Below are 10,148 nucleotides of genomic sequence, written 5' to 3'. Positions count from 1 at the left end.
CTGACACTGAATATCTTGTTCAACTAATAATAACAATTTCAACACATATAAATCTTTCTTTGTCGTAACGTGCTGATTCCCAGGTGCAGCATCCAACCGGGTCCGTGTAGACACTAATTGCATTACCAATTCATGGGTTTCATCCGGTCCTTCTCCACAGGTGAATAAAATCAACACCTTGATTATCAGTGCAGACTGCATGGTGCTTGATTGATACACCTGTGGAAAGGGACCTGATGAAACCCATGAATAGCGGCAGGCTCAAACACACCTGGCTCCATCGGAAACAAAGGAGCGTACAGAGAGCCTTTCCTGCATGTAGCCTATTAGCTGCTCTACCTAGCTGAAGAGTTGTGCTAATTAGAATCAGCTGGTTTAAATGAATGGTTGGCACAGATATGTGGGAGGACTTTTACTTTCTGAACCTGCATTTCTCCACCTCTGCCACTGTGTCCATCTATTTCTTTTCCTATCCACTCTACTCTATTCATCTGTCTTCCATTTTCGGTCACCCATCCATCATCTGTTTATGTGGTGTTTATCTCTGGTTGTTTTGTCATCACACTCCACCATCCATTCATCTCTGCCCGTTTGGTCCTCCAGCCCTCATTAATCAATCAGTTACATAAACAGTCTGTCTGACTTGTTTTCCTGTCAATCTGTCCATCCTTTCACCAGTCTTCTGTTTATCTTTCCATCCAATTTTGTTCATTGATTCTATCCATCTTTGCGCTTAGATTTATCCATCCTTCATCCCTCCATCGGGGTGATGGCTATAGACCACCCTCTCTATGATAGCAAAGTACCTTTTTTTGTCTGTATTTCTGCAGTAAATCACTGCAATCTCTGCGCTGAAATTCCTCTGTTGCTTAGCTTAGCAAACTCTTCACCACGGGGGGTTTGGTGAAGTAGATGCAATGATGCTGTTTTTCCTGCGGGAGTGTTTACATTGTTCTCCCAACGTTTACAAACAGACATGAGCACAGGGTCTCTCTCTCTCTCTCTCTCTCTCTCTCTCTCTCTCTCTCTCTCTCTCTCTCTCACACACACACACACACACACTCACACACTCTCTCACTCCCTCGCTCACACACACACACACACACACACACACACACACTTGCACACGCACGTAGCTTGAGAGCAGAGCTGTGCGTTTTGCTAGGACGGAAAACATCTGTGAGGGACAGAATAAGTGTTGGGGAGAGAGGGAAAGAGTGACGAAGGAGAGGAGAAGATGCACCGTGGCAAGGGGAGTGTGGATGTCCTGATGGATAGATCAAGAGGAGGGAGAAAGAGAGAGAGAGAGTGAGTGAGAATGGAAAATACCATTAAATTATAACAAATGTGTGAAATATACTTCAATACTTACCAAATCAGTTCTTAGAGGTCATTAAAACTAAAAGGTCACCTGCAGGCTTTTAAAGAGATCACATACCTTACTAGCATATCTTGTGGTGACAGAATAAACAGCAGCCTGTGTGTCCTCTTATGTACCTAGTGGAGGCACGTGTCCTTCTTTATGATGGTCCCATAGTCTCAGCGCTGTTAAATCATGCACTGTAATTTGACATCTGGATCAATCACTGCATTATATCAGCCTCCATCCTTGGGCTGCTGTCTGTGGCCTGGCCTGCACTGACTAGACTAATGTCTGTGACGGAGAGCAGTGATGGGAGAACCACATTGATCCCCTTGTGCTTGCGAGGGCCTGGAAACCTCTGAATGACACCTTCCTTCGCCATGCAGATGTTCGTCAGAAGTGCGTCCAGCGGTGACATGTGTTCCCCCAGCGGAGATGTGGCTCTCAGAACGCAGCCCCGGCTCCAAAGCTCCTATCCCCAAATGGCCAGAGATGCCTGTCAGGCTCCATTCATTTCAGATTACCCCCGTGCACACACACGCACGCACACATGCACACACACACACACACGCATGCACACACACGCACGCACGCATGCACGCACGCACACACACACACACACACATACACACACACACACACACACACACACACACACACACACACACACACACACACACAGACAGATGCACACACACACACACACACACACACACACACACACACACACACACAGTCCCACACACAAACACACACACACACACTTGCACGCACGCACGCACATCCACATCTACAGAGAGAGAGAGAGAGAGAGAGACAGAGAAAGAGAAAGAGAGAGAGAGAGAAAAGGAAAGCGAGGACTATGAAAGAAAAATAAAACCATAAACAACCTCTCTAACCTCTCAGCTGCATCCTGTTTCCAAAGTCAAATTTTGTTCACAAGGTCTCGCTCCCCACTTTTTTTTATTAGGTCCCCAAAGGACCATAACAGACATTAAATAAGGCATGAATCACGCAAAGGGCTTCGGACAGGGATCAACATTCCTGAAATGCAGTTGGACTCTGAAGCAGTGTGACTGTTGATAAATAGCATTTGTCTCCCTCCGCTTGGGGTCCGGCTGGCCTTCACGTCTCAGCTCTGTCCCCCCCCCCTCCCCTCCCCCTCCCCTCCCCTCCCTCCCCCGCAGATGTCCTGGTGGATCCGCTGGGTTACTCTTTCCAGGAGTCCGAGCTCCAGGCGTTTCCGTTCGGCCAGCAGCAGTACAACCCCGTCAACGTCCAGTTCTCCGTCTACGGTCCTCCGGCGACCCAGCCCTGCAGCATGCCCTACCCCTGCAGCCCCCAGGGCCCCGACTACGGCTGCGACCCCGAGCTGGAGGTGGTGCCGGCCCAGGGACGGACCATGCTGGCTGGGCACCCCCTGATGAAGAGGCCCCGGCTGGGCCCAGGGGCGCGGGTGAGGGGCCAGGATGAGCTGTGTGTGGTGTGTGGGGACAAGGCCTCGGGGTACCACTACAATGCCCTCACCTGCGAGGGGTGCAAAGGTCAGACACAACAGGGTGTGACATGGTGTCATTTCGTCAGTCATAATAGACAGACCATTAAGGGTTAAAGTGCCAGTGAAAAAGTATCCACCACCTTGGATATTTTCCCCTTTATAAAAGGGGAAAATCCAAGGGGTGAACACTTTTTATAGGAACTGTATATGTTTATGCAGTTGTATACATTGTATATTGTACTGCAAAGCTCCACTGGAAAACCATATTTCTCTTTCTTCGTCGTGTAATGTCAAACAGTGGAGTCTATGTTATAACTATGTTAAGATAATGTGCTCCTAACCGAATCTAATGTTGTGTGAAGTCCACAAATACGACCCCTGACCCCTGTGTGTGTGTGTCCTCCTGTGGCCTGTGTGTGTGCAGGCTTCTTCAGGCGCAGCGTGACCAAGAAGGCTGTGTACCGCTGCAAGAGTGGCGGCGCCTGCGAGATGGACATGTACATGCGGCGCAAGTGCCAGGACTGCCGCCTGAGGAAGTGCCGTGCCGTGGGCATGCTGGCCGAGTGTGAGTGGGGACGGGGTGGGTGGGGTTGGAACGGATGGATGGGGTGGTTGTTGGTTGGCTGGGACCAGGGATAGGCAGTATTGATACATGAATATGAATGTGCTATTTTGTATTTTATTGGGTTCAAAAATGGCTTCAATTTGTATCAAAGTACTTATAGGTGTGCATCTTTGGAGCGTTCAATACTGCCAAATATTTTTGGTAAGACCAATTATTTTGGTGATTACATCATAAAAGTGCAAAACAATGATTGTATTGCCTCAGACTGGTGCTGACTGTCATTTTCCCATTAGTAGGCAGAGAACAGCTGTTGCTCTCAAACACTATCCAGTCTGTGTACTGATGAAGGAATAGATTCAGTAGACAGATATGGAGGATTTGCAAAGTCATTTCCTTTACATTTTGATGTATTTTTTTGCCCATGGCGGGGACCAAGGTTTCTGTAGAGACTGTTGGACACTCCATTTTGTTTCGTTTGTTTCCGCCATAAACAGTGTTCATAAACTGAGTCAGCTACTCCAAGTCATTACCTGCTTTAGTGCTGTATGCCCAGGAGCAGAGCATTTTATTGGCTCTGTAAACAGTAGAGATCACAGACATATACATATCTGTGGTAGAGATTGTGAACGCATTTCACGAGTAGGTCCTTACTAATGTTCTCATTGTGATGCAAATGAACAGATCCACCTCCACCACTCACAACCATTTTTACTGCTTTCCATAATGTCCCACATTTTATTGGCAATAAGGTACATACTACACATGCAGGGTACATTTAACCTACCTTCTATTGAAAAAATGCAACTTGGTCTAAGAATAGACACATCTCGGCAGTTGATCTATAAGGTAGAATATGTTGTTGAATCGTGTTTTCAAAGAAGGTCTCTCAGAATTTTCAATAAATACCTGCAACTGAAAGTTAGCGATGGAAAGTTACAGGGGGGAAATAAGCATACGTCACCACCCTTTCACCAGACATTAGTATTAACTCAGGAAATCCACATAAAGAAATCCAAACATTTAAATCCATTAAAAGTTATGTGTCATAAAGTGAACGCGACAGGAAAAAAAGAAAAAGTTGGAACCAACAGACATCTGTTTAGCTGGGTTAGGACATATCGATGGACTATGAAAAAAACATCTCATGATGGGCAAAAGCAAAGCTCTCCCAAGACTTTCGCAATTCCATCAATGGAACTACAGATCTCAAAACAGCAGAATCTTTCAGTAAGCAGAACTGAGGCCATTATCTGCAAGTGGAAGGAACATAACTGCATCATCAACCACCCACGCACTAGAGCTCGCATAATTCCTGACGAAGGAGTCAGAAGGACAAGCCTATAAAATACTGAGAGAATGTAGTCTGGTCAGACGAGGGCAAAATTGAACTTTCTGCCTGTCATTCTACACACCAGGGATGAGAAATGACACTGCACATCACCCTAAAACTACTATCCCAACAGTGAAGCTTGAAGGTGGAGGCATCATGGTATTTAATAGGGCTGTTTTTTTTTTATCTCATGGTGCTGGCAGACTTCATACAGTTGAAGGAACGATGAATGGAGCCATTTTTTTCGGGAGAATCTTGCCTTCCTCCTGGATGATGGGAATGAGATGTGGGTAGACCTTCCAGCAGGACAACTATCCGCTTACAGCAGAGGACACTGTTTTCAGAGAAGGAGAATCAAGGCCCTGAAATAAATCCAGTTGAACATTTGGGCTGTGTCTGAAACATCAGTACGCACGCTGGGCAGTGTGCATTTTCCGGAAGTTACGTCAGAATAGACTGTCCGAAAGTCAAGCGCTCTCACTAGTAGGGTACTTCGTTTGGCGTGATTTCCAAGCGTGCATCGATGCATCTTTTTTGCCCTCAGGTATCCCATAATCCATTGCGCAGCGCAGGTCAAGCTCCACACGTCATGCAAATCGTCAACACACCCCCCTCCCCGAGTCAGGTGACGCCAACTAATTAGTGCTGTCCAAATGTAGGTAGGGACGCATACTGAGGAGCAAGCTAACTAAGACGCTACTGGAAAGAAGGTACTATCCAGCGTGCACGCTTGACTTCTGGACACAGCCTTGGAGAACGAACTAGATCAGGATTCACAAGAGGGCCTCCTGGAAGATTCAAATTCAAAGACTGTTTAGAAGACTGGAACAAAATCACTCCTGATTACTGCAATGATTTGTTTCTTCATACAGGAAATGTCTTGAAGTTGTCATTACAAACCACAATGTACTTTCCATACTTTTGCTTGTGTTCCCTTTTTTCTTTTGTGTAGAGTTAATACTAATGTCTGGTGTTTCACGTGAATAGCCTCATTGGAAATAATATTTAGTGAAAACAATGTTGACACTTTCAATACTATTTCTCCCGCTATTTCTATATTTCTATTAAACCCAGTGAAAATAGTACACACATACACACACACATACACACACACACACCCTCCCTTCCCACATGGGTAACAGAAAAATCATTAACACAGCACATGAGAGAGCGAGTGAGAGTGTGTGTGTGTGTGTGTGTGTGTGAGAGAAAGAGAGGGAGGGAGAATGAGAGAGAGAAAGAGAGAGGGAGAGAGAAAGAATGAGTGAATGTGAGAGAGAGAGAGGGAGAGAGAGAGGGAGCGAGGGAGAGAGAAAGAACGAGTGAAAGTGAGAGAGAGAGAGAGAGAGGGAGAGAGAGAAGGCAGTGCTGTTGACCCCAGTCTGTGGCTCCTCCCCAGGTCTGCTGACGGAGGTGCAGTGCCAGTCCAAGCGTCTGAGGAAGGGCAGCAAGCACAAGGGAGGCCTGGGCTCCGGCCATGCCGAGGAGGACGACAGCTCCGAGGGACGCGCCGTCAGCTCCACCAGCAGACTAGCAGCACGGGTACAGACACAGCCACACACTCTTCTCCTCATGTGACGTGTGTGTGTGTGTGTGTGTGTGTCTGTGTCTGTGTCTGTGTCTGTGTCTGTGTCTGTGTCTGTGTGTCTGTGTGTCTGTCTGTGTGTGTCTGTGTCTGTGTGTGAGGATGCATGTACATCGCATGCGTATTTGTGGTGTGTGTGTGTGTGTGTGTGTGTGTGTGTGTGTGTGTGTGTGTGTGTGTGTGTGTGTGTGTGTGTGTGTGTGTGTGCAAGTGTATGTGTTGATGCTGGCAAGTCTCCATTCTTTCCAGGTTGTTACTGGGTTTTCAACACCTCTCCTCGTCTCCAGTTCCACCACCTGTCTATGTTTTCTGTGCCCTGTGTGTTCCTTTAATCAGAGGTCTAGCCTTCTGTTCTCAGTGCTAGGGTTGAGAGAGGCCCAGTATTCTCCAGAAGCATTGACATATGACAATTATTGTAAGGGCCACTGTCCCCTTACCAATTCGGGGTTAAGTGCCTTTCTCAAGGACACAATTGAACATTTCAGGCTACTGCATGCTAGCTTGTCCGTTGTGAATCTCTATTTGAAGTGATGTTGTATAATTAAAATGAACATCATATGTCTGCAGGTTCCCTCGGCGTTATCAAGAGATCAGAAGTGTATACTAGACAGAATTGTAGAGTCCCATCGTCGATACAGGACACAAGATAATGTGCAATATAGGGTCGGTAATCAACTCACACACCGCTATTGTCACATTTCTAATATTATCGTAATTCAATGTTGGTCTTATACTTTTTTAAAGCAGCACAGACGTTTGCCTTTGTGCAGGTATCGGAGTGGCTGAGCATGGGGCATGGGGACAAAATGAGTGATCTGACCTCTTCTCAGTGTCAGAGGCTCCTACTGTTCCTCAAGAGTGTGCCCGGTAAGTAAAGAAGCACTCATACTCCATTAAGAAAGCTTCTTGGTGCCTCACCAACCCAACAGAAGTGCAAGTAATAAGCGGTGCTGAATACTGAGCAATTGTGTCAGTGATACATAATGAATCAATGGCAATGTTAAGATACATTTGTTACTTCTTTGCTGGTCTCTTGTGTCTGTTTACATGTATTATGTTGTTTGTTCAGGGTTTGAGTTACTGGACTGCACGGACCAGAACACACTTCTTTGCGATGCCTCTGTGGAGGTCATGTTCCTGCTCGCTGCACAGCAGTTCACAGAGAACCCGTCAACTCGCAATGCAGGTAGTTAGTCGCTTAGATTAAAAAAATAAAGAAAGAATACAGCATTGAATGGGGATATTCAGTTTCATTCAGCACAACAAGGACCTCTGTTTTGTCTCTGACTTGTGGTCCCTTTGACTGGAATCCATAACCAGGGTCAGGCAATGGGTTTGCAGTGGGTTTGTGCTGGCAGGAATATTACCCAGCACTGGACAAGGGGCGACTTGGGGAGGACAAATAACGACTTTAGAACTGGAGTATGTCAAGGAGGCAGCATGTTGCATTTGCACAGAATTAAATCCAGGACACTGGACTTGGCGTGAAAATATTCATTTGTTTATGGACTATTTTTCTTTAAACAAAAATGAAATACTTTCACATTTTCAAATAATATCACTAGTTTGCTGTAGTTCTTCTGAAAAACCAGAGCTGTAATGGCTCTGTGAAAAACTGACTGTCACTGCCCCCAGTGGACTAAAAGTGTAATGCAGAAGAACTGCAAGCCAAACTACTTGAATTTTCATGCTGTGTCTAAGCATTATATTCTCATATATGAGACACGTATACAAATGTATAGATAATGCTCATACTGATGGGATTTCTCCCTGCTCCTAATAGCACTTTATCCAGCGAACATCAACATCTCAAACCATGGTTGGATGAAGGTCATAGATTCCAAAGACATGGTGAGCAATGATGCTGTCTCAGGTAAGACAACTCTTTATATTCCAATGCCTTTGGAACCCTGTGCAGAAAAGATGTTTGTGGAGGATCTACAATAAGTTAGAAGAGAATGGACATTTAAATTGTGAGACATTCCAGAAAACCTTGCAATCAGAGTTTCAGATACAGTAATTTCCTGCATATAAGCCCCATTGTGTATAAGCCGCAGAACAGTGTAAAATGCAAGTTAAAAGAAACAAAACCATATTAACACCATATTAACTGCCCCCCTATATTAACCTCATAGCGGAAGAAATGTAGCAAAATCAATGTATAAGCCGCGGCTAATAGTTGGGAAATTACGGGTAAAGCCTGTTAATATAACAAACATTGATGGTCATATCCATCTTTGTCATCACATTACTCAATGTGTATTCTGTGTTTACTTGTCTGCGCATCAGGGGCCGGCGAGGACTTGCTCGCGCCAGTTCTGAACTTCTTCCACAGCATGGCGTCTTTAGGAGTCACAGAGGCCGAGTACGCACTGCTCATGGCCACATCAATCCTGTGCTCAGGTGAGCAGATTTCATCAGCAGCATATACTCTGTGGTGGTGCTCGTGGAAATGCAGTAAAGGCAGTGTAACAGAGTGACACAGACACACATTTGCATCTAGCTGCCTGCGTGTCTGAAACTTATTTGCAACATGACTGTACTGGGTGCAGCGCGTGTGCACAACAACTTCCCCCACCCTGCCACAAGCGCAGGATCTGTGACCACGGCCCCAGCACCTGGCGCCTCAGTGATGTGGTCGCAGAGCACCGTTAGTGTGTCAGACTAGGCCTGCCTACAGGCTCGTAGGGTGGGGGGATGTCTGTTGCTCTCCCCCTCCTCACGCTTGCTGTTCCGTTCACACAGTTCAACTGCTCAGGAAGCAAAAGTAAGCTTGAGGTATTAGTAGCATCAAACTGCATTCACATTGCCTTGTTCTTGTTCCGTTTTAAATCCTCTCACCCTAGTGCTTGCTCTGTGCACGCAAGTATGAACTCAGAGACACTGTGTATACAGTTAGAGTACTCGAACATCCGATGGCTTGTGATGTGACAGTACATTTCACACTATCACTATTTCAGCCGCACATTTCTGTGACAGCAGGGGGGGTTTCTAACTCCACTCACAACAGAAGTAGTCACGCCTGTCGTTTTGTTTTTTCTCCCGGGGCGATGGGAGTAGACAGGCCTCTGCTGCGGGCGGTGGATCGAGTGGAGAGTCTCCAGGAGCTCGTTCTCGACCTGCTGTCTCGACTCTGCTCCAACCAGGGCCCAGGTCGCGACCCCCGACGCTTCGCCAGGCTGCTGGGAAGGCTGACCGAGCTACGGACGCTCTGCCACAACCATCTCACCATGCTGCCACAGCAAAGCTGGCATATGCAGCCGTGAGTGGGAGGAAGGGTGGGAGACAGGGACAAGAAAGAGAATTTGGGAAGGAGAATGAGAAAGACTGGCCAGAATCTTTGTGTGTACTGTACATAAAAAAACAATTTCCAGTCAAAACATATACTTTTGAGTATTTTATAAAGTATCTTTAAAGTCAGTTTAGCGGGCATGTTTTTTTTTTTTTATGGTGATGAGTATGTGACTCAAAAAATAAAAACTTATTTTTAACAATATGCATTAGTCGTTTATGCTCTGCTGCATCTCTTGTCACACATATGGACTTCATAGTTGAGTTGACTGAAAACCAACCCACTCTCAACCATAGTTAACCAGTAACAAAGCAATTACTCATTATTTACAAAGAGGTAGAGATTAACCTGTTCGAGGATGTTCCCATGAGCTTCAATGTTGTGTTGCACAAATGTCAATTTAACTGTGAAACACTTACATCAGCAAACACTCCCATGGTCTCCAGATTCAGTGTAATATTTACGTATTGAGCAGATGCTACGATGAAACTTAACTGGGAACGCTGTGTCCATTT

At 45.9% G+C, this 10,148-nt stretch overlaps 1 protein-coding gene across 2 annotated transcripts in view; it reads left to right on the top strand.

The window, feature by feature from the left end:
* The window catches only part of nr1h5 (nuclear receptor subfamily 1, group H, member 5), a 14,725-nt gene extending 4,890 nt beyond the window's left edge, over positions 1–9,835 (top strand). For both annotated transcript variants that reach the window (XM_062541440.1, XM_062541441.1), the window contains exons 3-11: positions 2,551–2,907; positions 3,286–3,426; positions 6,156–6,298; positions 6,909–7,004; positions 7,112–7,208; positions 7,411–7,527; positions 8,125–8,214; positions 8,631–8,744; positions 9,402–9,835. In XM_062541440.1, coding sequence (XP_062397424.1) covers positions 2,551–2,907; positions 3,286–3,426; positions 6,156–6,298; positions 6,909–7,004; positions 7,112–7,208; positions 7,411–7,527; positions 8,125–8,214; positions 8,631–8,744; positions 9,402–9,607 — 1,361 coding nt within the window. In that variant the 3' untranslated portion in view covers positions 9,608–9,835. The remainder of the gene's footprint in view (positions 1–2,550; positions 2,908–3,285; positions 3,427–6,155; positions 6,299–6,908; positions 7,005–7,111; positions 7,209–7,410; positions 7,528–8,124; positions 8,215–8,630; positions 8,745–9,401) is intronic.
* Positions 9,836–10,148: the final 313 nt, after the last annotated feature.

Source organism: Sardina pilchardus, chromosome 7 (genome assembly GCF_963854185.1).
Source record: "Sardina pilchardus chromosome 7, fSarPil1.1, whole genome shotgun sequence".
Taxonomy (NCBI): Eukaryota; Metazoa; Chordata; class Actinopteri; order Clupeiformes; family Clupeidae; genus Sardina; species Sardina pilchardus.
The sequence above is the reverse complement of the archived record's forward strand: the minus strand, read 5'-3'. Positions and strand labels throughout refer to the sequence as shown.